General features: G+C 36.6%; 5 protein-coding genes across 22 annotated transcripts; 1 reads left to right on the top strand and 4 right to left on the bottom strand.

Moving 5' to 3' along the window:
• Position 1: 1 nt before the first annotated feature.
• On the top strand, positions 2-3,262 carry LOC113697976 (diacylglycerol O-acyltransferase 2). Its single transcript, XM_027217616.2, has 9 exons — positions 2-433; positions 532-606; positions 843-928; positions 1,089-1,195; positions 1,306-1,461; positions 1,699-1,785; positions 1,959-2,056; positions 2,361-2,448; positions 2,888-3,262. The coding sequence occupies exons 1-9, from the start codon at positions 225-227 to the stop codon at positions 2,987-2,989; spliced, it is 1,008 nt and encodes a 335-aa protein (XP_027073417.1). The 5' UTR covers positions 2-224; the 3' UTR covers positions 2,990-3,262.
• On the bottom strand, positions 3,232-7,595 carry LOC113697974 (protein FAR1-RELATED SEQUENCE 5-like). Of its 4 annotated transcripts, none has more exons than XR_011817761.1 (3): positions 4,835-7,585; positions 3,878-4,149; positions 3,232-3,719 (listed from the first exon to the last, which is right to left on the bottom strand). XR_011817761.1 is itself a non-coding variant. In XM_072057597.1 (3 exons), exons 2-3 carry the CDS (start codon positions 7,061-7,063, stop codon positions 3,982-3,984), a joined length of 2,397 nt encoding a protein of 798 aa, XP_071913698.1. In that variant the 5' UTR covers positions 7,064-7,094; positions 7,215-7,583; the 3' UTR covers positions 3,828-3,981. The 4 variants fall into 4 exon arrangements, 3 of the variants coding, with proteins under 3 accessions (XP_071913699.1, XP_071913698.1, XP_027073415.2); XM_072057597.1 differs by lacking the exon at positions 3,232-3,719 and having other exon boundaries at positions 3,828-4,149; positions 4,835-7,094; positions 7,215-7,583; XM_072057598.1 differs by lacking the exon at positions 3,878-4,149 and having other exon boundaries at positions 4,835-7,595.
• Positions 7,596-8,437: 842 nt separating this feature from the next.
• Positions 8,438-14,018, bottom strand: LOC113699421 (protein PIN-LIKES 3). 5 transcript variants are annotated; one of them, XM_027219794.2, is made up of 11 exons: positions 13,882-14,018; positions 12,839-12,876; positions 12,664-12,743; positions 12,381-12,505; positions 11,870-11,991; positions 10,520-10,741; positions 10,315-10,407; positions 9,672-9,772; positions 9,292-9,344; positions 8,988-9,173; positions 8,438-8,781 (listed from the first exon to the last, which is right to left on the bottom strand). In XM_027219794.2, exons 1-11 carry the CDS (start codon positions 13,943-13,945, stop codon positions 8,657-8,659), a joined length of 1,209 nt encoding a protein of 402 aa, XP_027075595.1. In that variant the 5' UTR covers positions 13,946-14,018; the 3' UTR covers positions 8,438-8,656. The 5 variants fall into 5 exon arrangements, with proteins under 5 accessions (XP_027075595.1, XP_027075594.1, XP_071913703.1 ...); XM_027219793.2 differs by having other exon boundaries at positions 12,839-12,925; positions 13,882-14,017; XM_072057602.1 differs by having other exon boundaries at positions 12,664-12,718; positions 13,882-13,985.
• LOC113699420 (protein PIN-LIKES 3) lies at positions 13,767-18,747 on the bottom strand. 5 transcript variants are annotated; one of them, XR_003450436.2, is made up of 11 exons: positions 17,667-18,225; positions 17,497-17,576; positions 17,215-17,339; positions 16,643-16,764; positions 16,215-16,436; positions 16,016-16,108; positions 15,525-15,625; positions 15,134-15,186; positions 14,834-15,019; positions 14,308-14,502; positions 13,767-14,204 (listed from the first exon to the last, which is right to left on the bottom strand). XR_003450436.2 is itself a non-coding variant. In XM_027219788.2 (11 exons), exons 2-11 carry the CDS (start codon positions 17,799-17,801, stop codon positions 14,372-14,374), a joined length of 1,248 nt encoding a protein of 415 aa, XP_027075589.1. In that variant the 5' UTR covers positions 17,802-17,846; positions 18,514-18,747; the 3' UTR covers positions 14,264-14,371. The 5 variants fall into 5 exon arrangements, 3 of the variants coding, with proteins under 3 accessions (XP_027075589.1, XP_027075591.1, XP_027075590.1); XR_011817762.1 differs by having other exon boundaries at positions 13,767-14,201; XM_027219788.2 differs by lacking the exon at positions 13,767-14,204 and adding an exon at positions 18,514-18,747 and having other exon boundaries at positions 14,264-14,502; positions 17,667-17,846.
• Positions 18,748-21,483: 2,736 nt separating this feature from the next.
• LOC113700020 (protein PIN-LIKES 3) lies at positions 21,484-27,207 on the bottom strand. 7 transcript variants are annotated; one of them, XM_027220422.2, is made up of 13 exons: positions 26,832-27,207; positions 26,504-26,602; positions 26,350-26,411; positions 25,993-26,178; positions 25,775-25,854; positions 25,530-25,654; positions 24,845-24,966; positions 24,302-24,580; positions 23,710-23,802; positions 23,306-23,406; positions 22,450-22,502; positions 22,032-22,217; positions 21,484-21,866 (listed from the first exon to the last, which is right to left on the bottom strand). In XM_027220422.2, the coding sequence occupies exons 4-13, from the start codon at positions 26,125-26,127 to the stop codon at positions 21,742-21,744; spliced, it is 1,299 nt and encodes a 432-aa protein (XP_027076223.2). In that variant the 5' UTR covers positions 26,128-26,178; positions 26,350-26,411; positions 26,504-26,602; positions 26,832-27,207; the 3' UTR covers positions 21,484-21,741. The 7 variants fall into 7 exon arrangements, with proteins under 7 accessions (XP_027076223.2, XP_027076222.2, XP_027076219.2 ...); XM_027220421.2 differs by having other exon boundaries at positions 26,350-26,401; XM_027220418.2 differs by having other exon boundaries at positions 26,350-26,398.
• Positions 27,208-27,590: the final 383 nt, after the last annotated feature.

Here is a 27,590-nt window from a genome sequence, read left to right as displayed (position 1 = left end):
GAAACCCAAACCAAGCAGCAGAGCAGACTCTCTGGGTAACCCCTCGCATTTACTATCGAGTGGCTCAACTACCTTCCTGTGCACCATTAATGGCGCACATGCTCGTGCTTGACGTTTGCGTCTTATACCCAATAGTGTTTATATATCTGAGTCTGAGGCAACATGCAAATGATAAATTTCTAGTTTTAGTCTTACCACAACATATTTAATCATTTGCCGGGTATATGGAGAAGAAGGACGGTGGAGAATTGAGTCGCCGACGGCCAGCCCCGGGGACTGCGACTGAGCCAACTCATGCGGCGGAGTTCAGGGGGGCTCCGGGTTCCATACTTCACGCCGTTTTCGCCCTTATGCTTGTGCTTGGTTGCGCTCATCTTATCGGCCTCATCGTCTTGGCTTCCTTCATAATTCTTCCTCCCTCCAAAGCTTTGGTGTTCGTTTCCTTTTCTCTCTTCATTTTTTTATATATCCTCTAAATGTAGGAACATATGAACTCTCTCTCTCTTTTTTTTGCTTTCTCTCTCTCTCCAGGGTCATAGCGCTGCTGATTTTGTTTACGGTGCTTCCATCTTGCGAAGGAAGCAAATGGGGACGGAACTTATCAAGGTTGATTAAACTACTTATATATTCTCTCTTTTTGTTTGAGTTGTTAAAAAAGAATTTTTAACCATTTCACTTATTTTATGACTTGGTATATATGAGATAAAAAAAAAAGTGATTAAAAAGCACATTTAATTTAATACAGGTTCCAATTGGACATGAATTTTTCTGTATTATGTTGTGTACTACTTTTGTTATCCATATTGATACGAGATTTCATGTTTACGTGGTGACATCTTCAGGTATATATGTAAGCATGCTTGTGGTTACTTTCCAGTTAATCTGTATGTGGAGGACTATAAAGCCTTCGATCCTAAACAAGCTTACGGTAAACTTCTTATTAAATCTCCTAGTTAAATCTCCTAGTTGGATGCAAAATTATTTGGGTAGCTTTCGTGCTTGGAAATGATCGGCCAGTTACCGTGGCACCCTCTACCTTTCCTGTCTTCCTAGCATAAGATGATGAACTAGATCTTTTGCGTTTGCAGTTTTCGGGTACGAGCCACATTCACTTGTGCCAATTGGGGAAATTGCACTTTCCAACCTTACAGGATTCATGCCACTCCCAAAGACCAAAATCCTTGGAACTAGTGCTGTATGATCTATGCCCTTGTAGAATTTTGTATCTATGCTCTTTAAGATGACAAATTGACGGTTATGATGAGATCTGTAAAGCTTGACTTTTCCTGTTAATGCACTTTTCAGGTTTTTTATGCACCGTTCTTGCGACATATAGCCACATGGTTGGGAATTAAACCGGCAACCAAGAAAAATTTTCTTACCCTTCTGGAATCTGGCTATAGCTGCATCATAGTGCCAGGAGGAACTCAAGAAACGTACTATATGGAGCCTGGTTCAGAGGTTCAACTTTTTCACCTTTTTCCTTTTTCTTTTACTTAAAAAACATGATGGCTTACAATCACATTGTCAATATGTGTTTCTGATTTAGTGTGAGATGATAGAAGGCCAAATTCACCATTTCCCATGCTTATATACCGAGATTATTGTATCGGAAAGAACTGTGTTTGCATCCTTTTCCTCTTGTTTTCACGCCAATGACTTCGCTAACAGCTGATTAATTGCTGAAAATACTTGTAGAATGTCTTCCTCAAAAAAAGGAAAGGATTTGTACGGGTTGCTATGGAGACGGGCAAACCGCTGGTCCCGGTTTTTTGCTTTGGCCAGGTATTTATTCGTGGAAAATGAGCACATAGGATCGGGTAGCAAGAAAACTTGTTCTGTTCTTGTTTTCCCATTTTAAGGGAAAGTAGCAAGCAATCGTTTGAGGATGTTGAATTAATTTGTGTTCTACACTACAAACCTTGAATTTATGTTTTCATGGGCCATTTCTTGAGCAGTCAGAAGCGTACAAGTGGTGGAAGCCCAAGGGAAAATGGTTCTTGCAGTTCTCGAGAGCTATCAAGTTTATGCCAGTTATTTTCTGGGGCACACTTGGGTAAGTTAATTTCAACGAAATTGCAAGAGCAAAACGGTGCTCTAATGCATTATCAGCTTTTCCTTCTCAAGTTTTCATGTGTTAAAATGGTATCATAATGATGACGTCTATGTGTTTTCGCAACAACCCGGTTCAATAACAAGGTTATCAGCAACAGCATAGTTGCCAGGACTTCTGGATTTCTGGCTTCTTGTATCTGCTACAAAGTATCATTCAGCTTCTGCTGAAGAAAACTAAGCTTTCATTTTTTTGTTCTCCTTCTATGATACGGCTGGTTATGGAGTTGCTTGACCACCTCTTGCAGGTCTCCTATACCTTTTAGGCGTCCAATGCATGTTGTGGTTGGAAAACCTATTGTCCTCCAACAAAATCCACAACCCACCGTGAAAGAGGTATCCTTCTTAAACACCGTCTTAGCGAATCATATATCAATGTGTTTCTCCCATTGAATTCAACTGGTTTATGTCTACGGATAAGACTTTCCTCGTCATTGATTAGTGTAAGACTAGTATATTAATCATCTAATAATCCCTTGTACTTTGTAAATTCAATCGTCGTTCAAATTCAGAAAGGACGGTTAAATTATGCCTTGAGGATACCTTGTCATTGACATGCAAGGTAAACACTTGCCCAGGTGACTAGGTACCTCTCAAAATGCTTCTAGTATTTTGCCGAAGTTGCATTTGTTAAAAGGGAAAAATGGATTTAGTTTTCCAATCGATTCTAATTTCTTTCTGTAGGAAACTATTTGGCTGCCAACAGTCATTGGAAATAACTTTCAAATCTTTTTTCTATTTTCCTTTTTCTGCTTGTCAATTAAATTCGATGAAGGTTGATGAAGTGCATGGGCAATTTGTTGCTGCACTACAAGATCTCTTTGAAAGGCACAAGGAAAGGGTTGGTTATGCCGATCTTCAATTGCGAATTTTTTAGCTGATACTTTCTCTCATCGCAAGAATTGCAACAAATTCCAAGTATTGCCCGCAGAAGTGCAAGTTTGTGCCGAGCGTAGACGCAAGCGTTGCCTGCACAAGCAAAGAGGAACCTACCCGCCAGCTAGCACCATCCGGGCTGCTGATCTTAGGTTGCTGCTACAGTTTCAGTTTGCATTAGCTTGATTTTCGTTTCAAGTATGCGTTCTTAATTTTCAAGACTTGGACATAACAGTCTGTGAGAATTTGAAGAATCTCATTTTCATTCAGCAAAGTGAATTTTAAAGAATTAGCTTAGCTGTTAAATCGTAAAAATTGTGCCAAATGCACTTTTAAATCCAACACTCTACAGGGTCACGAGCAGTTGATGAAATATGTACAGGCTTTCGGTGCGGGAGTCAAATTTTTGCAGTGCTTCAAAGAAACATTTTGTGGCAGCCAAAAGCGAAAGAAAAAGACGACCTTTAGTTGAATCTCAGACACAGGATTGGCCACATATCTGAGACCCAATGGAGCTAACCACCGACTTTCTCAAATCTTCGCGTCTCACAAGAATAAGCCCATGTTGGTCTTGAACCTCTATTGAGATTCTCCATCTTAAATGACTTCATCATCATTACAAAACCTTGAAGCCATAGAAGTTATGGCAATATAACTACTATAGCCTACGGAAAAGTTTCATCCTGCTGCTGCTCTTGTATTCACGTTAATCCCCATAAGATTCAGGTCAACTGCGAGAGAAAATAAGTGGAAAAGAAATGAAAAATCTTGCTAGCTCATTCTGATAATTCTGCATGCCAGGTTAAAGGACATCAAAATCAACTCTGAACAGTCTTAGATACACACAACTTTGGAAATTGTATTTAATTATGACCCCAAGATTGCGTACCACTTCCAGCGCAAGAATTCCATGTCTACAGTGAATGACTTCTGCTGCATATTCTCTACCATTCAGCATGTAAACAGAAAGAGAGAGAGAGAGTTACTTTATTTCTAATCTTTGATGCCTAACTTAATGTTCTGAACTTTTACAGACAGTTGCAACTTTTGCTGCTCAATATCTTTCAGAACTGCAAATAAATTAGCCCGGTATGCTTCACATTTCCGTTGAGCACGCTTAAGCTGCCGTGTGAGTTTCTGTATTTTCTTGTCCTGCTCATCCTAAACCAAAAAGGCAAAATTTTGATGAAATTAGTCCCGAATTTAAAAAAAAGAAAAGAAAAGAAAAGAAAAGAGACAAGTTTCTCCACTTTTTCTCTTTCTCTCTGCTAATTCGCACATTAAATTATCAACCATGAGATTTTCTAACATGACTGGCACATAAACTATTGTATTTACTGCAGGCATTTAAAAAGGAAAAAAGAAAACGAAAAAGATTACACACGAATATTCTCCAATAAATGATCAGCCACACTAATTTACTGTTTCACCTTGTATGTGTACAAAAAGATTCTCATGAAAGAGCTTGGTATTTTAGAAGGCTGCATAGCAAACTGACCACTAATCAAATAAAAGGCTGTATTGTAGACCGACTCAAAGAGGCATGCAGGAAAGAAAAAAAAAAGTAAAGACTTTATGGAAAAGCTGTATTGTAGACCGACTCAAAGAGGCTGTATTGTGTCTTCTTAACGATTCATAACAACAGGAGCACCAATGTGCTGTATGGAAAAACTGCCAACAATCTGAAATGCTTCCTCAATGTAGGAGTCATTCCTCTATGGGAAATACAAGACATGCAAGAGAACACTAAATTAAATAAAATAATTAATAGCAAGAATAAGACATGCAACTGAAAACCTTTTCCATGAAAAGTTTCATCAGAATGAAAAGAATAAAAAAAACTCACCGAATCCAATGGAGGAACACCATCAATGTTTCTTTCATCATGCTCAAGTGTAGAATGATCCTGCTTGCGGGTTCTATTGGAAACTGAACTTGTTCTTGCCGTCTTTCTAGCCATGGAAACTTTATTTGCAGCCTCTCGCAAGGCATCCATTGCCGCATTATAAGTTTCCTCAGTCTGCATACCTTCATCCACATATTTGAAAACCTCATGACGAAGTTTACTATATCTGGCAGTAAGAGATTCTCGAGAGCCATTTGACAGAACATTGGTTGCGTCCTCCAACATTAGACTGCTTCTCGCACTTTTTGTCCATCTTCTTAAAACATAAAGTGGTGGAAGAGTCAGAACATTTGCAACCCTAAAGACTGTTAATATATGTCTGCAAAGTAGACCAGAGAACTCAAACATCTGACAGCTACAGGTTGCTTTCATTTCTCTGACACTATATCTGACGAAGTGAACTTTATGACTTTCCCCAAATTTGGCAACTTGATACGTGGTGGCTTCCTCCTGATCCTCAATTTTTGTAGCCAAGAAGGTAAGTGTTTCTACCAATTCTTCTTGAAACTTAATAAATAGTTTCCTAGTATAAATATCAGCTGCTTGTTTTTCCATTGGTGATGGCGTCTTTAGAATGGGTGCAGCGTTCATGGTATCATAATCCGCTTTAACCTCTTTCTCGTGGCGACTCTCCAGAGCCTTCTCATACTGTTTTATAAATAATTGAACTGTTGTTGAAGCATTTACATATCCGTCAAAGTAGGAGTTCATGCTGTCACTGCGCTGTGTAATAGACAGTTCAGCAAAAAAAGTATCCCTCAAGTACACAGGAACCCACTGCTTGCGATCAGCATAAACATTTTGAAGCCATTCATTTTCCCGAAGAGCATATCCATCAATAAGGTTACACCAACAAGATTCAAATTCTTCAAAAGAATCAGTAAAGTTGACACATTTATGAAGCTCTGCCTCAAAAGTTGGATGTTCAGAAAGCATGGGAGATAACTTTTCCTGACATTCCTTGAAAATGTGCCACTTGCAGAATCTGTGACGTACCTCAGGAAAAACTTGGGTGACAGCTGAACGAATCACTCGATCATGATGAGTCGTGATTGAGATAGGCAGCTTACCAGACATTGCAGCCAGCCAAGTTTTAAACAACCAAACAAATGATGCCTCAGACTCATTTACGAGAAGGGCACATCCAAACAAAACAGGCTGTCCATGATGATTCACCCCTGTAAATGGGGCAAAAGGCAACCTATACCTGTTGGACCTATAAGTTGAATCAAATGTAACAGTATCCCCAAAATAAGTATAATTACTCAGAGCCTTAGGATCAGCCCAAAAGATGTTGCTCATGCACTGATCCTCATCTCCCTGCACTGCATAAAAAAAAGCAGGATTCTCCAAGTGCTTCTGTTTAAAATAATCCAAGAGAACCTGAGTATCACCCCCAAGAGTCCTCTGTTTACTACTTCTCATATAATTCCTACAATCACGCTCTGTAAAGCCAACATTACTAATTCCTCCATACTCCTTTATCAAAGCTGACATTATCCCACTGGGGCCAATACCAGCCCCTTGCAAGGTATCGATCAATGACTTGGCAGCCCCAGAAACATGCCTGTGTGAACGTAGACAATGCACCTTATCAGGCGGAACAAGCTCATGGTTATGCCCTTTCACAAAACTAGACACGACCCAACTTCCCGAATCTTGAATCTTAACCACCAACATCGCCTTACACCCTACCCTAGTCTCAGCCCGAGGCCGCTTAGCCCTACCACCGTTACACCCAGACTTTTCCTTCTCTATACGAAACCCTTCTTTCGCACAAACAAACGACCTTTGTATAATAGCACCATCACGCCTAGACTTCCTGGACATACTTACACGAGTACTAAAACCAATCCTACGTGCATACGAATTATAAAACGCTTTTGCAGCTTCCTCAGACTCAAATTCCATTCCCTCATAGGGTTCAAGATTCGTATCTCCAGCAAGAACACAAATTTCTCCAGAATTACCGCCATTGCCACTGAAATTCACCCCATCACTACTACTATGAAAAGGGTTCACAAAGTTTCTATCTTTATCCTCATCCTCATCCTCATCCATTGGATGCGCAATATCAATGGTTTCTTCTCCCAAACCAATTCCGATACCCAGTCCCAACATGTCAAATTCAGTTACATCATTGCCCACTGTTAGGGGTTCAAAATCCATGGTTTTCTCGTAGCAAATAATTATTCTACAGCTACATAAATCAAACAAATAATGTTCATATTCTTCAAATAAAGCTGCATACATGGAACAGAAACGAAATTCAAGATGGCACGAAGGAGTAGTAGGGCATAGTGATTAGTGAGAGACTAACCGTCAATTTTGCTGCGAATGGGCGGTTGAGCTGAAATGACGTTCAAGATAATTTGGCGAACTTTGAGATGATTAGGGGTTTTGTGGAAAATGATAGCTTGTTCAGGGAAGTTTGAAGTTGCAGTTAGCGTTCAGAGGAAGAAGAGAGCTTTGTTTTCTTTTCTTTCCTTTTTTCATCTTTTTTTTTTTTTTGAGATAAAGTTTTTCATTTTACTAAAAGAATTATAGATGAGGACGAAAGAGAACCGTGGATCTCTTTCTTTGTGGAAAGGAGGGCCGTTAGATTTAAACACAATTCTTTTTTTATTTTATTTTATTGAAGAAGAAGATTACAACACAAAATTAGATGATCAAAAGAGAGATATTTGAAATTTATCTAGTTGTGTACAAAATTCTAATTAGATGATCAAAAGAGAGAGACTTGACATTTATCTGGTTGTGTACAAAATTGTTTTTATTTTTAATCTATAAAATACTAATCCAACAATTCTTTTCCTATTCATCTTTTTTCTCCAATTTCTATTTACTTTTTTTTCTTTTTCTCAAAAGGCCTTCCTCTCTCTAGTAGATTTTTTTTTCTCTCTCTAGTAGATTTTTTTTTTTTTAATTAAGTCTCTGCTTGCTAACGAGCTGCAACGATTTATCTTCTAAAAAAATAATTAAAAAATTTCTTATATTTTCTATATCTATTCAAAAATTTTCAAATCAATTGTATCTGTTATATTGATTGCAGATATATATTATTTCTAATGCATATTTATGGGGCCATTAGGACATAGATGCAAATCAAGCTAGTGCATGTTTGGCATGTCATTATGTTATGATATGATAGTGATGTAAATCCAACTAGTGCATGTTTATCGTGTCATTATGGTAATGATGTAAATCCTATCATGATTCATTAATAAAATTTGCTCTTTATAAAAAAACAAATACTGATCCAAAATTAAAATGTGCATATAAATTATTTAACTTCTTCCGTTTTTAATTTGCTCTTACCACATTGTGGAATACTAATGATGAAATCAATTAGTTAATCCCAATCTGATTTTAGCCCACAACAGGTTGAGATTCCAACTCATACCAGCCAATTAAGCATTCTTGTTAACCATAAGGCGTGACTGGCCTCAATTTTTCTTTTATCAATCTCACTGGTAAGCCATATGTGGATTTCTCCTGTTAGCTTCGGAGTGAATTAACGTCCCCTTGCCAGAAGAAGCAAAATTAAAAAGGGAGAAGAAGTCCAATATCCATGTCAAACATTAAAATTGGGATAGATCTGATACAGAGAGCGGACAAAGCCATCCGCAACGAGCTCGTGCAACAAACGAATTTGATATTTTGATCGCATTTGTTAATTTGGCTCGGTCTTATATTAGCTCATGCAGCCAATTCTAGTCGACTGCATCTTGCAGTATCATTGGCAACTGCAAAATCAAGAAACTAGGCTACGAGCCACATGAAAAAGGTTGACCAAAGTGTTAGAGTAACTGAAGAAACGGAGTATGTCCAGAGCAAAATTACAGCACATTCTGACTGCCCTGATCCAAATAATTGTGTAATTGTGCCTGCCAAGTGAGAAATATGAGCTGTACATTGGTGAATTTGTTAGAAGGGCTTTACACCTTTTTTTTTTTTTTTTGGGCCCTATCTGAGAAGTATTTATCACCACTCCAATTTCAATTTGCAAGCCACAAAACCTAGAGACTAGTGCACATGATTTGTTTTGATCTTTTCTTTTGGTTGTGGGCGGGGTGGAGAAAAATGAAGGCACCTATATTGATAGCGGGGGGAAGAGCATAGTGTAGTAGAAGAACAAACTGATACAATGGATCTGCATGCACGAAGCCCAGATGAATTGCCCCTTTAATAACCAAAACTCCGATCAGAGGCAGGACAACAGATCGAACAGCAATGATCCCAAGAACGAGGGAAAGCTGGACGCCTGGTCCTCTTAGACCTAAAAGGTGAAATTTGCAATGTTGGATTGAATTGGCATTTGTAACATAGGTAAAGTCGAGTCATAAATAGCTCCAAGACAGTAAAAAGAAAAAGGATTCAACGTATGGTACTGGTACCTTTAAGGAGGTTTCCCCCCACTGTCAGCATGATGATGGGAACTGCTGCTTCTCTGCAATTGAATTTTAGGATTGATAAAGGAAAATGAGAAATTATAGGGTAAGACAACCTGAATGAATCACTGGTAAAATTAACTAGAGACAGAAAAGTTCAGAGTATCAGATACTGTCCCACATATGATGTGCTCAATCAGCCTAGGAATCTTGGTCGGATAATACCTATTATCACGACAAAGTTCCTTAGACAATTCAAGCAGGTTTGCATCTTTTCTTCTTCTGTACTAACCGTTTGGTGATGAAATTTCAGAATTATGAAAGGGTTTTGGAATAAGAATTCCAAAGTAAACAGCCTTAGAAGGTTACCAATCAAGGATTTTTACCCCAGCAATAAAGCAGAATCCTGGATTACATGAAGTGGAGCGTTGGCGCCAATGAGTAACTTCTGTACTGGGGGCACTAAGCCGATGATGAAGCCAACAATCTGCAGGGATCAATAACTAAATGAGAGAGTACTTTAGTAGTGATGTCCTGGTAAATTGATTTTGCAGTCGTCGTGTTTCCAATTCCAACCATAACATGCATGACTGATACGGTTCACCAGACTTTATACTACTGCCTTATTGGTCAACAACGAACATACATGAAGTCTTTAACAGGAAGGAAATTTTCTTATGGCCTTGCTTTAAAGGTTTAAGTTCTTGAAAGAGTGGATTTCTTTAAAGATGTGCTTGACTTCCTACTGGCTAACAGTCTTTCAGGTTGATACTGATAGAAATGCTAACCCCTTTGGGGCATGGTAGTTCCGTCTGGAACAATTTCTGGTCATCATTTTGCAGCTCCATTCTCTTGTAAAAACTTTGATTAAAAAAAATTCTCTTGTAAAAATGACACACACACACGACAGGATTACAAAACACATTATTCTGCACTTGACGCTGCTACTCCTTAGGACTATCAAGTTATATATATGCGTTAATTTGCCATTGATTCAACAAAGAATTGCCAGGCCCTTGAAAAGTGTACCGCTGCAGTCGTTGAAGGTGCAATAATGGCCTTCAGATTACTGCTTCTGAAAAACGAATATAATTGCTTCTTAATTGTGTCCAGGATCAAAACCTGCAACGGAATCTTGAAAGGCATCAAATTACAAGGTTCTTATTTCTTATGGAATCACAAAAACGCATATCTAAGAATATAATCCACGATGAAATGCCACAGATTGGGTGACCTTTCCTTGCTTGTCATTTTTAGCGCATGGTAGCGAAGATTCATTTGCATGGTCCGTAGCAGATGAGCATTCTGAGTCAAACTCACAGTCTATCTGCTCTTGAAGGGCCTTTGAGGTTTCTTCATCAAAATTTGCATTGTTCACATTTATAACTTCATTGATCATAGTTGATGATACGCGAACAGTGTTGTAAACAATAGACCACAGATAAATGGCTCCTATCTGAGACATAATCACAGAAAACGATACAACCATGAATTTGTTTTATTGACAATGCCACCAACTAATTAATGAAGTCGAGACTCATCAGGCTCTCTAAATTAAGTAAAGCAGGAGATAGATTATTCTAACCAAAATGTATCTACTGATCATTTCATTTTGGGCAAATTACATTTTACCCCCTATAGTTTACTATTTTTTGTATATAGCCCTCCTATGGTTTCAAAAGCTATACATAACTCCCTCATCGTTTGGATTAAAGTGTCAAAGTGACGGAAATGATCATTCGTAACGGAACTTTTAAAAATATCGAAATTACTCTTGTTTAAAAATTAAAATGACTGAAATGACCAAAATATATAAACATGATATACATGACGCATTAATCCCGGATAGTTTTATACTTTACCATAAAATCCCCTTATGGTTTAACACTTTACTGCATACCCTCCTTATAGTTTTCAAAATATACATGTGATCCCATGCGGTTAGTAAATAATTTTTAATTTTATATAGGGATATTTTTGATATTTTAGGCGACTTCATTATGGATTGCAAATTCCGTTACTTTTACACTTTAATTCAAGGGTTAATCACATTTTATCCCCTTAAAAAATACCCCATTTCTCAGTTTACCCCCTAATCTTTAATTTTGATCACTTAACCCCCTTTAGAACAAAATTGCCCTTGCATTATTTTGACTTTTCATTTACCTTATTTTCCTTTCTTTTATTTCCTTTTCTCTTTCTTCTTTATTTAATTCTTCCTCTTTCCCCAAAAATCTTCATCTTAATGATTGAAATTAAAAAAGAGGAGTTGCAGAGATATATCTTCTCCTTAAATGATTAAAAAAATATTCAAATCACTTCCCTAAAATACAATTTTTTTAGCCTTTCAATTCTTTTAATTTTGGATTTTCCTCTTTCCTCTTTCCTTTCAATACTTTTACACTTTTCATAACCTCCTCATGGTATTTTTATTCCCATTTTCATCTTATGTATAGCTTTTGAAACCATAGGAGAGTTATGTATAAAAAAATACTAAATCATAGGGGGATAAAGTGTAATTTACCCTTTTCAATTTTGTACTTGTTTAAAGTAACAAAGGCAGGCCAAAATCTGGGCTACGTACCGCCATAGAAAGAGAAACATAAGCCATCGCATACTTATGGCAGCTCTCTGGTGCTCCAAATGGACTGCCCTTTTCACGGCATATTGCTGGGACGAGAACAAAAGGCAGACTCCCCAAGTTTCCTAGCCATAATACAAACCTCTTAGCTTTTTTTTTTTTTGGCAGTATCAAAATAAGTAGTTTCATATAGGCATAATCTTATTTCTTTATTAACTACCTGTTTTGCAAGTAGATTCCAACTCATCTATGACTTCTCTCTAGCTAGTACCTTGTTGATTTTAAACCACATTTTCTGCTTTCAAAATTGAATTTATATTTTCTTTTTACGGGATATGCCGAACCATCTGGGAAGCAATGAGGTATGAGGAACTACTGAATTTCACTATCTTCTTTGCTTACAATTTGCTCTCTATGGTTTATGCCAAGACTCTTCACCTGCATGCTTTTGTCAAGTCTAGCAGGTCTTTTTAATTGTACCTGGCAGATGTGCAGGAACCCAGAAAACACTAACCTGCTGCACATAAACCCATTACAAGGCCTTTCAAATGTTGAGGAGATTTAGTGATTTTGTTAATTTCCCATCCAAGAAATGAGCCAACAATGTAAGTCAGCAAGATGTTCAGCGGCATGAACCACCTAAATATATGTATCTAATGTTAAAATCTAGACTAAGTTGAAAGGCACTGAATATCAGAATTAAACAAAACAAAATTTCCTTTAAACTCCATCATATATTACCATCAAAGAGCAAAATCTAACTTAATGCTGAAATGAGTGATCCGAATTGTACTCACAACGATATGATGTTCTCCGAGGTAATTGTTTGAGCCAGATTGCTAGAGACAAGCGCTGGGTTGAATACAAAAAACACCATCTATTTATTTTTACAATATGGGAATTGTGTTAAATTGGAAAATGATACTGATCTAATATTCAAGAAGGAAGAAGGAAGTAAAGGTTGAGGTTTACATTATTCAGCTCCTTCCTGGCACTGTCTCCCAAGATGTCTATATGATCCAAAGCAAGAAATGAGCCAAGTGCACAAATCAAGAGCACCTTCACAACAGGTATGGAAGCAACCAAGGATAAATCTAGCAGCCCCATTATGAAAGCTGCTAGAAAACTTCAAACTCCTTGAGCAAAAGAGTACACAGGGGAAAAATAGGAAATAGCATCTATTTAATTCCTCGACAGAATTTCTTCAGTCCTATTAATTGTTTTCCAAGAAATTAAATGCTGCTTTGCCTGCAGGATAAGTAAATCCCCTATTTCGTACTGTAAAATCAAGATATCCATAAATTTTGGTGGGCATTAACGGCTGCTTGACATGTTGAACTAAATCTCACACAATCTAAAGCATCACAATTAACGTTAGCTAGCTAAAAACTTCAGCTTATCAATATCGTTACGGAAGAATCCTGATAATGCACCATGATCTACCTTTTCCTCAAATTGAAGATATCATTTGGTAGATGATCATTAGTTTGTGCTAAAAGTTGACTGCATGCCAGCAGCCTAGAATAAAGAAAACAGGTAGACAAAAAATAGTGGCATAAGCAAATTTGTAGCCAACTGGGCTTGTTGCTTGCTGCAAACGTTACACAAGCAACAGAGAGATATCCGATACTTATGGAAAGCCAGATACAATTGTTCATCCCTTCTCTAACTTGAAGTGGAGCACTGTAAAGATTAACTTATTATAATAACTTGAAGCAATCCGACGTATCAAAAACTCATGAACAGAGTTCTGTAATACTGTAAAGTTAAAAAAAAAAGGCAGATTTTTGAAAGAAGAACAAGAGAAAGCAACTTATCTAGCTGCTCAAGTTGTTCCTATTTGGCTTGTTTATTTTCTGTAAGATTTGATTAGTCACTGAAATTTTGCTCCCAACAGATGTTTACGGCAAAAACACCAGAACCAATATATAGATATATAAACCAAGAATCTATTCCCAAAGAAAAGAAAAGCTTAGATAGCATTAGCAAGGTAACAAGTACGGAATATGGATTACCAGCATGCAACAGCATCCAAATGGGAATGAGCATGACATTGCTGCTGATACAGCGGCCACGCATCCAAATTGGAACCGAGCAACTCGTTTATTGGGCGTCAGTGCTTAAAACTTTTGGAGTGCTCAATTGTTCAACCTCCAAAACGGCGATATTTAGGGTTTCCTTTTTGAACGCTGAATTCGAAAAGTAGGATAATTAAAAGGGAAAGAGAGTGCAAAAGCCACAAGGTTTTCAGGTACATCCGCACAGCTACTTAGTTGGACAGTTGGGCTATTTTGATCTTTGTATCAATGGAAAAGAACCCTCTTCATGACACCTTCTGCTGTTGGAGGAAAATTTTGAAATTGGAAGCTATTTCACAATGTTGAATCGACAGTGAGCTTATGCAATGATAGCTGGTACTATTTTATATTGTTCGCTCTTACATTAGCTGAAGCAACGAGAACAACATGAATACATGTTGCAAAACTGGCAGCTGCTACGGCAAAATCAAGATTTGGCTACTAGCCACATGAAATAGGTTGACCAAAGTGTTAGAGAAACTGATGCAACTGAGTATGTCCACAGCAGAATTACAGAACATTCAGACTGGCCTGACCCAAATAATTGTGTAATTGTACCTGCCGAATGAGAAAATTGATATCCCCATTTACATGGATGAATCTGTTAGAAGGGCTTTCCAAATTTTTCCTGTCTGAGAATACAAACTAGCAAATGTACATAAGAAATGTCGAATAGTTGAACAGGATATAGTGTGTAGAATAGATATGGTCGTGCAAGGAACTGAAAAGCTCGAGAAGTTGGACTGCAGCAGGGTAATGTTGTCAGTAATGAAAACTTTACTTCCAGTGACAAAAATGTCAAAAGTATTTATCACCATTTGAAATTCAATGTTCAAAAAAACAGAGACTTAAAAGCACGTAATTGCTGGGGTAGAGAAAAGGAATGTACCTATATTCATGGCAGGGGGAAGAGCATACTGTAGTAGTAGAACAAACTGATATAAGGGATCTGCATGCACGAAGCCGAGATGAATTGCCCCTCTAATAACCAAGACTCCAATCAGAGGCAGGAAAACATATCGAATAGCAATGATCCCGAGAATGACAGTAAGCTGGACTCCTGATCCTCTTAGACCTAAAAGGTAAAATATGCAAGTTGGATTAAAAGGTACTCATAACACAGGTAAACTCCAATAGCTCCAAAACATAAACAAAAAACAGAAGGATTTGACATTTGTTGTAATGGTACCTCTAAGGAGGTTTGCCCCAACTATCAGTGTGACTATGGGGATTGCTGCTTCCCTGCAATTGAATTAAAAGTCGACAAGGGAAAATGAGAAATTATAGCTCCAAGATAACCTGAATGAGTTACTACTAACATACATTAGAAGTGGAGAATTTCAAAATATTAGATACTGTTCCATGTGTGATGCCAAAGCAGTTCAGCAAACTTGTTTAGGTAAATATCGAGTATGAGGACCAAGTACCCTTGATAATACAAGCAATTTAGATTTTTTTTTTTTTTGGTTTCTGTACAGGCCACAGTGATGAAATTTCAGAATCATGAAAGAGTTGTAGAATAATTTGTGAAGATATTCCAATGTAAACTGCAAGAAAGTTTTCGGATGCGGGAGTTTTACCCAAGTAATAAAGCAGAATCCTGGACTACATGAAGCGGAGCGCTAGCACCAATCATCAACCTTTGTATGGGGGGCACTAATCCGACGATGAAGCCAACAATCTGCACTGATCAATAACTAAATGAGAAAATAATTCAGAACTAATAACCTGGTAATGCCTTGCCTTAGAAGGTTTATATTCTTGAAAGAGTGGTTTTCTTTCAAAATGTACTCAATTTCCTAATAAAGGATGGTTTTTGATGTGTGGCAGGCTACCGTCTAAGAGTCTTTGGGTTCATATGATAGAAACGCTAACCCCTTTGCGGCATTATATTTCTATCTGAAATAATTTCTGCTGATGTTTTTTCCCCTCTCTTCTCTAGTAAAAATATACCCAGGATTAGGATGACCCAATGTTTCATTTGAATCTGATGCTATTACTGAGGATTACAAACTATCTACTAGAATTTGATTCGATTCAATAAAGAATTGCCAGACACTTAAAGGTATACCGCTGCAGTCGTTGAAGGTGCAAGTATGGCCGTCAGATTAATGTTTCTGAAAAATGAATATATTTGCTTCTTAATTTTGCCCATGATGAAAACCTGCAATGAATTCTTGAAAGTCATCAAATTGAAAGGGCCCTATAAAAATGACAAAAACACATATCTAATATTCTAATCCACACAAAAATGCCATGGATTGGCTGACCTTTCCTTGCTCATCAGTTTTAGCACATGATAGCAAAGATACATTTGCATCGTCCATAGCAGATGTGCCTTCTAAATCAAGCTCATCAATTAACTGCTCTTGAAGGGATTTTGAGGTTTCTTCATCAGAACTTTTATTCTTCACATTTATAACTTCATAGCTCTTAGTTGATGATACACGAACAATGTTATAAACAATAGACCACAGATAAATGGCTCCTATCTGAGACATGATAACAAGAAATCATAAGTCGTGACATAAAAAATGGTCAACGAAATCTACTAACAAATGAAGTCACAAGACTCATCAGCTCTCTAAAATAAGTCAAAAAGGAGATGCATTATTTTGACCAAAATATTGGCACTGATCTTTTCGTTTGTCATCTTCGTTTACAGTAATAAAGGCAGAACAAGAAATATGATACATACCGCCATAGAAAGAGAAACATAAGCCATCCCATACATATGGCAGCTATCTGGTGCTCCAAATGGACTACCCTTTTCACGGCATATAGCTGGGACAAGAATCAAAGGCAAATTCCCCAAGTTTCCTAGTCATAATACAAATCCTGTTATCGCCTGATTTGTGGGTATTTTCCCAAAAGCGTGTTATGGCACTGCAACTATCTTTCTTGTAAAAGGAATGCAACAGGTAATCTATCCATTGCTAATAAAAGTGGCCAGTTGTCATACATTCCAATCTCACTAAATCCATAACTAACAGAAATTTTAAACAAGATACATTCCTCATTTTGCAGACAAACTGCAATTCATATATGATTTCTCTCTGGCACCTTTCTCCTTTTAAACAGTGTCGCTGTTTTGAGGGGGGAAAATGATGTTTTAGGGACGATATTTGATAGACAAAAAGTGCCACTTCACCCTCCCAATACACTTCACCTGCACGCTTTAGTTAAACCTATCAGGCCTTCTTAATTGTATCTAAGCAGATGTACAGGAAGTCATCAAGTTGCAGAAATGAGAAAACACTTAGCACTAACCTGCTGCGCATGAACCTATTACGAGGCCTTTCAGATGCTGAGGAGCTTTAGTTATTTTGCCAAGTACCCATCCAAAAAATAAGCCAAGAATAAAAGTCAGCAAGATGTTGACCGGCATGAACCACCTAAATACATCCATCTAAAGTTAAATCTAGCCTAAAGCTGAAAGGCTCTGAAAATCAGCACTAAACAAAACAAATCTCCTTTAAACCACATCACATTACGTTCAAAGAGCAAAATTAATTAAATTATGTTGAAATAAGTGATTTCAGAAGTACTCACAATGATACGATGTTCTCCAAGGTAATTGTTTGAGCCAGGTTGCTGGAGACAAGTGCTGGATTGAATACGAAAAATACAACCTGGTTACACAAATTAAACAACTCCGTTAAATTGGAAAAAGTTACTGATGATTGTTCAAGAAGAATGATAAAGCTAAAGTTGATGCTTACATTATTTATCTGCTTCCTTGCACTCTCTCCCAAGATGTCTATATGATCTAAAGCAAGAAAAGAGCCGAGTCCGCAAATTAAGAGTACTTTCATAACCGGCACAGAAGCAACCATGTATAAATCTAGCAACCCCATTATGATATACGGAAGCTGCTAGAAAACTTCAAGTACTCCAAACTCCTACAGGAAAACAAAACAAAAAGGAGAAAGAGGAATTATTTCTAGTTAATTCCTCTACAAACTTCCTTCCTCAGCAGAACTCATTACGACTAAATAGTATATTATAGGACAATATATAGACGCTCCTTGGCCTGCTGGATAAGTAAATCCCATGTTTCCTCCATCAAAGTCAAGACATCCATAACCTTTTGTAGGCATGATACAGGTAATGGCTGCTTGACAAGTTGGACCAAATCTCACATAATTTAAACCATCATAATGGTGCTTAAATCTCTAGCTTAATAAGTTCCCCCTAATAATGTTCCATGGTCTAACTTTTGCACAAAATACGGATATCCTTAGTTTGTGTTGGAAAGTGAGTGCATTCCAGCAGCCAAATAATAATCAAGTATGTAAGAGAATTTGACACAAGCAAATTCAATTTCAACTTGGCTTGTTGGCGTCTGAAAACAATAAATAAGGAAAAAAAAACAGATACGTAAAGACACATGACACTTCCATTTGTCCCTTCTCCAACTTGGAGAACTACTTTTATAATTAACTTAATAAATAGAGTAGCGTCAAGCAATCCGATATATCAAACACTGATAAAACAGAGTACTATAATACTACTAAAACAAGTATAAACGTCAGAGTTCTGAAAAAAGAGCAAGAAAATGCATTTTACCCAGCTGCCGAATAGTTCCTCTGTGGCTTGTTTATTTTGTGTAAGACTTGACTAGAACTCAAAGTTCTGCTACCAAGACTGATTTCAACAGAAACCGGGAAACCAAAATGCACTTGTTGGGATTAAGTAGCATGCAAGAAAAGGAAAAGGGATTCAGTAGCGTTAAAGGGAACCCCAAAAAAAGAAAACAGTGATTAAGTAGCATCAGTAAGGCAACATGTTTGGATTAGCAGCATCCAAAGGGGAAAAAAATTGCATGGGGCATATTCGCCTTTTCCACGGAATGGAGACAACTCGTTTGTCACTTTATTTGATGGACTGCTTGATTCTTTAACGGCCACAAGTAGGAGAGAGTGTGGTGTACCAACGCTAAATTCGAATATATAGAATAGTCCAAAATGGGGGGACTGGCGAAAGCTACAATTACGAGCTTTTCTGGTGGTATGGCCATACAGTTACGTCGCTGAGCAATTGGGTTTTGTGGGCAATCCAAAGAAAAGAACCCACCAGCCCCATCCCCATTTCGTCTCATTCATGTTTATTCATAGCTCACATTGTGGGGTATCTTGAATAGTTTTTGCCCATACTCGGCCATGGACTATGGAGGCCCCCCAGCCTGAAATTTTCGGTTTTGCGTGTCTATGCCGTGCCGCTTGTTGATCCAATTTCTTTGCCATCCAAACCCATTTAAAGTGCAATTGCCATACATCCATCTCAATAGGTTGGATTGCCATAAGCTAATATTTCGTCTATCCCAAGTAATATGTTCCAGCCATCCGGAGTGTACCAGGATATCGATTTATGACAGGGGTACAATTATTGCATATTTCACGCGGCAATAATGTTTTAATCGAGGAACATTTGTTTGTGCCAAAGGGAAAAAAAAAAAAAAAACTGAGGCATCCTTCTCCATTTTTTTTATAATTATATCTCTAAAGCGAAGTCTACTACAAGTAGTCTGATTTTTTCCTTTCAAATTAATCTTTTATACATTAATAGTGTAAATATTATTACAATTGAATGTATGATATATAGATATATGTACATATATATATAAAATTTAGATTTCAAATTCAAATAGTAATAATGTCCAATAATAGATTTTTAGTGTAAGGATAAAAACTTCCCAGGCTACATGTACATTTTAGGCATGCTTCTTAATGTTTAAATGCACTATTATTTTGTTTCTTGAACTTTATTAACTTTTCTTTTTTTTTTTTTTTTTTTTTTTTTTTTTTTTTGCTTTTGGTTGTTTGGCTATTAGCCATTAGGTGATATCTATATCTATATGTATTAGATGGCAGGGTTTTTACGAGAAGCCTTCATAAGCGTCAGAAATTTGAATCCTTTTTAAATATAATTTTAGATTTATTTCAATTTTATAATTCTTATCATTTCTCCTTATCCATTCCCACTTCTCAATTTACGTAATCCACTAATCCCACAAAATCAATACTTTAAAATTTTAGCTAACACATAATAATCACCTATGTGCAAATCACAAATCACATCTACACTTACCACATGACTAATAGTAATAATAATTAACTGATGATTTAAGAAACTCACTATACAACAATCACATATCCAAAATTTAGGAGCCCGATTGAATTACAATTCGCACAATTTTACGTATCTTATTATCATAACGTATTTTACACTCATAATTATTCACAAAATTGACGATCATTAACTCAATGTCATTTGTCATCAGTAAAAATCAAATACAGTGAAAAAAAAGACTATGTATCATACTCTCGTTACAGACGAATCCCATCTTGAAACATTTCGATCAGCGATGGAGTCAAAATTTTTTGCTTGGAAGCCAAAATTTTTTCTAACAAAATTATCTTAATATGTTATGTTTAAAATAATTTTCATCTATTTAAATATATGACATCTAAAAATTTCAAATATTAACTTTAATTCCAAAGGTATGTAAAAAATAAATAACCTTTGTTTGGAGAAAAAAATTAGTTCAAAGATGAAATTCTCATAATATAAATTAAAATTGTAAAAAATTAAGGGAGAAGGTGTCAACTTTGTTTTATACATATATTTATACACTATGAATTAAAATTTTCAAAATTTAGGGGGCTATGACCACCATCATACCCCCAGCTCCGTCATTGATTTCAGTAGTGCCTCAATTCCAAATTTGCAATATTGCAAAGGAGAAAACAACTTATCACAAAACAAAGTCTACATCCAAGTAATTTCACTGAAATATTTCAAGAGGTTCGACAAATTCGCTTCCAAGAAATACAAGTCTCACCGAACATTCTTTTATAGTAGGAACTTCACATAATTCAATAGAGTCAATTAAACCACCAATTTGAACTTTCGTACAAGATTATCAAATCGAATGCATAATATTTATAAGTATTTTATTTTGAAATAAAATAAAACATGTGATTACATTCATTTCTATCCATATATCATTCATTTTCTATATAAATTTCTATTATTACTTCAAGATTCATCTTTCGTAAAAACGTAATTCTTGAAAGATGTACACATTTTATCATACTTTAAACTATTGCTAGACAAATCTTAAATTTTAACTATATTGGTACAATTTTTTTTACTTTTTGTTAATTCACCTTCTCTTTTAATTTCTTTCAAAAATATCAGCAACGTGCACTAGTTTCTACTGTATTTACAAGCGAATTTTAATCTGTCACATGATGCATTGCATATTTTTTAAATTCATTGGCAATGTTAAGACAGGTTTCCTTCTGCATTGATGTGGAATTTAAACAGCTATTGTGTCAAGGAAAAGATACATGCGTTGTTAGAATGGACAACTGAGAACTCAAAACCTTAAAAATAGCAGTTCAATTGGTTTTTTTTTTTTTTTTTTGGGTTAAAGTATCAATTTTCACCCAAATTAATGTAAACAGAGATAGTCTTTTCTCGTTTTTCTGCAATAGAAGATGTCTGAATTAACAACATAACAATATTCAATGATTATTGCAATAAAAATTTGAATTTATAAGATATTTTGTATATGCATAGATACATCTGTATGCTGTTTCGTTTGTACATATCAAGACTTTCAACTTCAGAATCTTAGCAATCCAAAAGGATTTACCCATAAAAAAAAACGAAAAAAAAAACCCTCTTGCATAAGTTGGATGAGTTTCCACAAACGTAGTATGAATCTTGCTTCCATTTTGTTTGGAATAATTTGCATGGCACGTACACAAAAAATGAAGATTAGGAACTTCAAGACACAGACCACAAGTAGTATGTTGACCAGAGAGTAAGAGCCAGTGCTGCCACTGCATAATTCCACAGCATAATAACCGAACAGTCCCTTTCCCCAACTTCAAATAACTGCGTTATGGTACCTACAAACAATTAACATTAATGGAAGATTAGGCCACGTCTGGTAGAGTAGTTCAATATCTTGAAAGTTTCATTTCCTTGCAAAAATTCACCTAATATCTGCCGCATAAGAAGTATACTAGTTTAGAGTAGTAATATAAAATTTAGAGATTCTCACTGAACAATACCCATGCTCATTGCAGTTGGTAGTGCATATTGCAGCAGAAGAACAAACTGATATAATGAATCTGATCCCACCAGTCCAAAATGAACTGCAGCTTTAACAACAAGAATGCCCAAGAGAGGCATTGCGATATAACGGACCACTTGGACCCCTATTATGATCCCCAACCCGACTTCAGATCTTTGAAGACCTGTCACAGAATTATAAAGTAAACCATGGTTAGAAAAAGAAAAATGATATCAGCACTCCTTAAAAGTCCTCTAGCGTTCCATCCTCCTCCCTTTATACTATAAAGGGAGGATGGAGTGACAAAAGGTTTTCTAAGAAGTGCCTATAACATCTCCCTAGAAAAAGTGTAACCTTGAATCCAAAAGGAAAGATTGAAAATAGCAGGACAGATGTTTAAAGGATTTTAAGATTACCCTTGAGGAGATTTGCTCCGACTATCAATGTCATGGCCGGTATTGATGCATCTCTGTTGCAGTAATCACATAGCACTGAGAAAATAATCGAGAAAAAAACATCCATATACACATAGCCTTGTAGTCTTGGTTTAGGAGGAAAGTTGTGTAAAATAAAAAACAGCATGTGATTCAATCGCATTAATGAAGTTCGTTTGTTAATGCTACTATGGTCATCAGAATTCAAATTCCTGTGAAAATAGTTTGAAATGTTTGGTTAGTGATTGAAAAAAGGAAAAAGAAAAACTGAATTTACGATTTACACGCTGGCCATGACACACTTTTTTTTTTTTTTTTTTTGGGGGGGGGGGGGGTTGAAAGCAACCAAGACAGCTTTTCAGTTAAGCTATCTCGAATTTGAGATATATAAATGGGATTGGTCATGCTTGGTTACAATCAATGGTGTTAAACCCGGACCGGAGAGGAGATCGAGTACACAAGAAGAGGTTTACTGGTTCGATTTCGGTTCAAAAGTTTAATCAGTTTTATTTATATTAGCATTAAAAATTTTGAATAATGTTGAAATATTCTCTAAAAAAATTAAAAAAAAAAAATTAGTGAACTCTAGTTGAACTTTCCGATTTGTACTAGTCTAACTGGTTCTTGATCGGATTGGACCGATTCAATTAAAATTTTCAATTAACTATTGAACTGAATTGAAGACACGACTGGTTTGCAGTTTAATTGGTCAAATCGATCGATTCGATCCAATTTTCAAAACATTGGTTTGCAACATGATAATCTACTTGCACGGTAAGAATTAACAAAGATTACGCAATCATTTCTGGCAAAATCGGAGCCCATTTCAAGATCTTACCCTATCATAGATGTAGAGGTGTCTATGACCCGAAGAGGAGCAGAGTCACCAATGAGTAGCTTTCGCAAGGGAGAGGTGGCGCCAATCGCAAGCCCAACTATCTATTCAACATTACTTTCACACTTCAATTGAAATCATAGATAAGTCGGCCAATGACTTCCAACTACAACACGACAGTTGGCTATAGAAATCCCACAAGGAAAAAATGGACTACCATGCTCTAGTACTACTAGGCCTGGAAAATATAGAGAACATGTTTCATAGCTAGCTCATTTGTTGTTCGAACGTGCTTCACGATTCCCTTGACCCTTTTAGATTCAATTGAATTTCTGGGGTGTTCCATTTTTTAAAAAGAATTAGATGAAATTCCTGATTCGTACAAAGTATAGATGGTATGATCATACCGTGGCAATGGTGGACGGCGCAAACATCATTTTTAGGTTCATCCTTTCTGCCCAAATTTTCAGCTGCTGCTTAATTTTCTTTCGCATCGGTACCTAGAAGAAACAGTTTGAGTAAATAAGAGGGACGAGTGAGAGGAAGAAATAGATTCTAAATTGGCACCTCTATGATTTCTAAAAGCTTAGAAAATAAATTAACAATGCAGTAGAGGTCATATTAAACCTAAAATACCGAATTTTCACGCGATTTTTTCCCTTAATTTTCACATCTATACTTGAGTGGTTGTTATCCCGGCTAAATTAATCTGAATTGTTGATCCACACTGTGATGTCAAAGTACATATACTTTTTTTTGTAATTCTCCGGAAAAGGAAGCTTTTAAACTTGCTGTCATAATTGAATTTTTTTGGTTATTAGGAACAATAACTTAGAGCTTTCCCCAAAAGAAAAACCTACCATATTTTCTGAAATCTACAAAATGGGAGCATTTATTTTTATTTTATTTTATTTTTGCTCTCTCTATGATTCAGAAATAAACGGAGTAGATAAGAAAATATTAGAACCACCCAAACACTTCGGTGAGGTGACAACTTACTCTAGTGCAAGAGGAGGCAGAAAAATTGGTACCATGCATGGAAGATGAGAAAAGGAGATCAACCTTCTCATCATTTTCAATACTGTCAATGGGCTGCGGTGTATCATGAGAATGATCAGTCTCAATATCCTTTGATAACAATGATTCTTCCAAGCTGCTTTCTGTCACTATCTCTCCACCGTTGGCAGAATTTGTTCTGTTAATTGTGGAACCTGTACTTCGAATCCCATATGCCCGTACGATGTTATAAACATACGTCCAGATGAATACAGCCCCTATCTATTCAGCCAAAGAGAAATAAATAAATGGTATGGACAAGATAGACATAAGAAACATCTACTTTTGGACTGTGTTTTCCAGAAGAGTTTAATTTGAATACAGTCGTACTGTAGTGTTCATGAGATGGGGTTGATATATGTGGCATAAAAAGGAGGTTAAGAAATTTTTTTTTTAAAAAAAAAGATTGCTGGGATATATATATATATCTAGGAACTAATGGTGTTTGCAAAGTTGTCATTGTACTGAAAAGCGGGACAGAATTACCGCCATAGAGAGGGATGCATAAGCTTCTCCATTAGTAGAACATGTTGATGAATCTCCAAATGGGCTGTCATTTTCCTCACAAACAGCTGGAATGATAATGAGAAGCAAGTTCCCCAAGTTCCCTGCATTTGGTGAGTTCAGAGAGGTGGTAAAAGCATTTATTTACACATAAGTTTTGTCACAAGAATCATAGCAAACATCAAATTAAAAGAGATGACTAGTCTGTTTTACTGAATTTTGTAATAATTAGTGTAGTTTTGTTGCTTATTTGTATTGTCTAATTTATTAAATGTGAACTTTTCGAGTGATCAAATGTGTGTATTAATTATTCCTAACTTTTAATTATTTTTATTCTCTTACTAATATGACTTATATACATGCATGAGGGGTATTTATAAAATAAAAGTTTCATCTTTCTCTTTAAAGTATTTTTTTTAATGTAATTTTTTCTAATTGGACTAACTTTGTTATCAAAACCTTAACTTAACTTTGGGGGAGGTATGTGTAATTTTACAAATTTTAGGGGAGACTATTGAAATTATCAAAAACCTCAAGGGAGGTTTCTAAAATTATCCCCAATATCAATCTAGCCCCCAATCCCTGACCTTGGCTGAGCTACTCTCCGGTCTGAGTTCCAAAATAATGAAAAATTATAGTAGAACTTCAGAATTATGAGTTTTATAACCTGCTGCACAGCAACCAATGACTAGGCCATGTAGATGTTGAGGAGTTCTTAAGACTTTAACAAGCACCCAACCCAGTGCCGAACCAATAAGAAAGGTGAGAAGAATGTTCACCGGCATGAACCATCTGCACATAAAAAACATAAATGCCATTTGCAAACAGTTAGAAACCAACCAAAATCTGAGTGTTACAACCCAAGTCTCTTTCAAGGAAAGAAAATTCAAAGACTTGATGAGATCGACATACAACTTAATTAGGCTGCTCATTGTTATAGTTTCTGCCAGGTTGCTTGAAACTAGAGCAGGAGTGAAGACGAAAAACACGAGCTGTTTTGGTCCAATCATTCAACAAAATATATTAATCTGTTCGGCCTCTTTTTAAGATCACCAACTGCAACTGACTCTGTATATAAATTTCATAAATGCTAGGACGTAGAAAACACTACTAATATATAGTCCACTTACATTGTTCAGATGATGCCTTGCAGTGGCACCCAGGATGTCCACCTTCTCTAAGGCAAGGAATAAACCAACAGCAGTGACAATAAGTGTTTTCAGGACAGGCATCAGTGCCACAATGAACAAGGCAAGGAATCCCATCTTGGAATTTCTTCCGTGAAGCCAATAATATAAGCCAGTGAGAGTTTAGATCTGTTGTATGATTCATTGCACAAATGGGAAGGCGTTCAGACTCCATTGAGGAAGTGATGCCAAATCAGTGTAGCAGTTTATCCGTACAGATAGTAGGAGGAAAGACTCGAGTGCATGTTATTATTGTGTACCACGGGACATATATGCACATTTCTATAGTATATATCTCACCTGGAAACTTCCCCTATTATCTTTTTCCTGTGGATGTGTCCCTGCAAACCTGCTTCATCGAACTTTCTCTATCAGATGACACACTTATTATAAGGAGAAAAAGGGAGGGGGGGGGGGGAAAGACAAATGAACCCGTTTCGAAGATAAAACTTACTTTTAAGTGGTATGCAGTCGATTCTGATTAATTTTCGATAATGTCCTCAAAAATGGATGAGAGCTTCTTCTCGTGGATGAACTATACTCTGTGAGCAACCTAAAAAATGGATGAGTTCTGAAGATTTGATTTCGCTTCTACGGAAGAAACGAACTAAGAAATAGGAAAGTAACGCAAATGGAAACAAGCTAGATCATTTGATGAGACCGTAAGTGAAGTTGCTATGATTATAAAGCTTTTGAGCATGATGTATAAAAGGAAAATTTCAAGAAAACAGCTCAAAAATGACATAATACTACTGGGAAGTGTACTGTGGAATGGAACTGACCGTAATGCATCCTAGCTGCTTGATTCCTTTGCGTAGAGAGAAAACCCATGAAGCCAACTAAAAGTTCTAATAATTGCGACAACATTTGGTGTGAATTTATGTGCAATTTCATGAGTGCATGCTTCCAAAATGAAATGGTAGGCCCTTAAAGCACGGCATTTACTGCACAGTCAATCAAGCGACAAAGCTTTATGCTTATCAAGATGCTCTACAGTAGTCACGTAAGACTGCATATTCACCGGCCTGAAAATGTAGCTTTCATGGGGTGCAATTGAAGCCCAGATACGCTAGTCAACTGGCAAGAGTTTTTCGCTCCAACCACGTTTTGCACTTGCCTTAATTCATCACCACAATCTTTTTTTCGATCCCCAGACATTTCGACAGCTTTTAGTCAAGTTGATTTGAAGTCTTGTCCACCCGTACTCGGGCGGTGTTTCATGGGCAGCGCTCTCCCTGCGTTGGTTCTAAAATACTTAATTGACGTCGAATAGAAGGTGAAAGAAAGAAAGATCAGAGTCGCCATCAACACCTGAGGCCAAATTAATTACTTTCTAAAATTTCAACCGTTTAGGGTCAAAATTTTGCTGCTAAATATGTATCTAAACTTCCACATGATTCGGATGTATTACATGCACATTCACTCGTACAGAATGTGGCATGCATAATTATTAACAATTATTGAGCCTTTCGCGATCAAAGAAACTTGAAATTGGAGAATGACATTACAACCACCGTAGAAATCTAATTAATCATGGTTTG

The sequence above is a fragment of the Coffea arabica genome, chromosome 7c (assembly GCF_036785885.1).
Source record: "Coffea arabica cultivar ET-39 chromosome 7c, Coffea Arabica ET-39 HiFi, whole genome shotgun sequence".
In the NCBI taxonomy this organism is placed as follows: Eukaryota; Viridiplantae; Streptophyta; class Magnoliopsida; order Gentianales; family Rubiaceae; genus Coffea; species Coffea arabica.
The sequence above is the reverse complement of the archived record's forward strand: the minus strand, read 5'-3'. Positions and strand labels throughout refer to the sequence as shown.

Bases quoted from the DNA above. Each gene is read 5' to 3' on its own strand.
- LOC113700020 (XM_027220422.2), bottom strand. From the start codon at position 26,127: ATGGGATTCCTTGCCTTGTTCATTGTGGCACTGATGCCTGTCCTGAAA. The intron at 23,803-24,301 runs GTAAGTTGTCAC...TGTTTCTTCTAG, and splicing joins CTGCCTCCTCTTGCACTAGA to GTACCGATGCGAAAGAAAAT. The intron at 22,503-23,305 runs GTAAGATCTTGA...TTACTGCAACAG, and splicing joins ACCTCTACATCTATGATAGG to AGATGCATCAATACCGGCCA.
- LOC113699420 (XM_027219788.2), bottom strand. From the start codon at position 17,801: ATGGGGTTGCTAGATTTATACATGGTTGCTTCTGTGCCGGTTATGAAA. The intron at 16,765-17,214 runs GTTAGTGCTAAG...TATTATGACTAG, and splicing joins AATAGGTTCATGCGCAGCAG to GAAACTTGGGGAATTTGCCT. The intron at 16,109-16,214 runs GTCAGCCAATCC...AATTCATTGCAG, and splicing joins AAACTGATGAGCAAGGAAAG to GTTTTCATCATGGGCAAAAT.
- LOC113697976 (XM_027217616.2), top strand. From the start codon at position 225: ATGGAGAAGAAGGACGGTGGAGAATTGAGTCGCCGACGGCCAGCCCCG. The intron at 1,786-1,958 runs GTATTTATTCGT...TTTCTTGAGCAG, and splicing joins CGGTTTTTTGCTTTGGCCAG to TCAGAAGCGTACAAGTGGTG. The intron at 2,057-2,360 runs GTAAGTTAATTT...CACCTCTTGCAG, and splicing joins ATTTTCTGGGGCACACTTGG to GTCTCCTATACCTTTTAGGC.
- LOC113697974 (XM_027217614.2), bottom strand. From the start codon at position 7,147: ATGTATGCAGCTTTATTTGAAGAATATGAACATTATTTGTTTGATTTA. The intron at 4,150-4,834 runs GTGAGTTTTTTT...TTTTTGGTTTAG, and splicing joins GTGTTCCTCCATTGGATTCG to GATGAGCAGGACAAGAAAAT.
- LOC113699421 (XM_027219793.2), bottom strand. From the start codon at position 13,920: ATGTCATGCTCATTCCCATTTGGATGCTGTTGCATGCTG. The intron at 12,506-12,663 runs GTGAGTACAATT...ACATATATTTAG, and splicing joins TCGGAGAACATCATATCGTT to GTGGTTCATGCCGCTGAACA. The intron at 8,782-8,987 runs GTGCCTTCATTT...CTCACTTGGCAG, and splicing joins TCCCCCCGCTATCAATATAG to GCACAATTACACAATTATTT.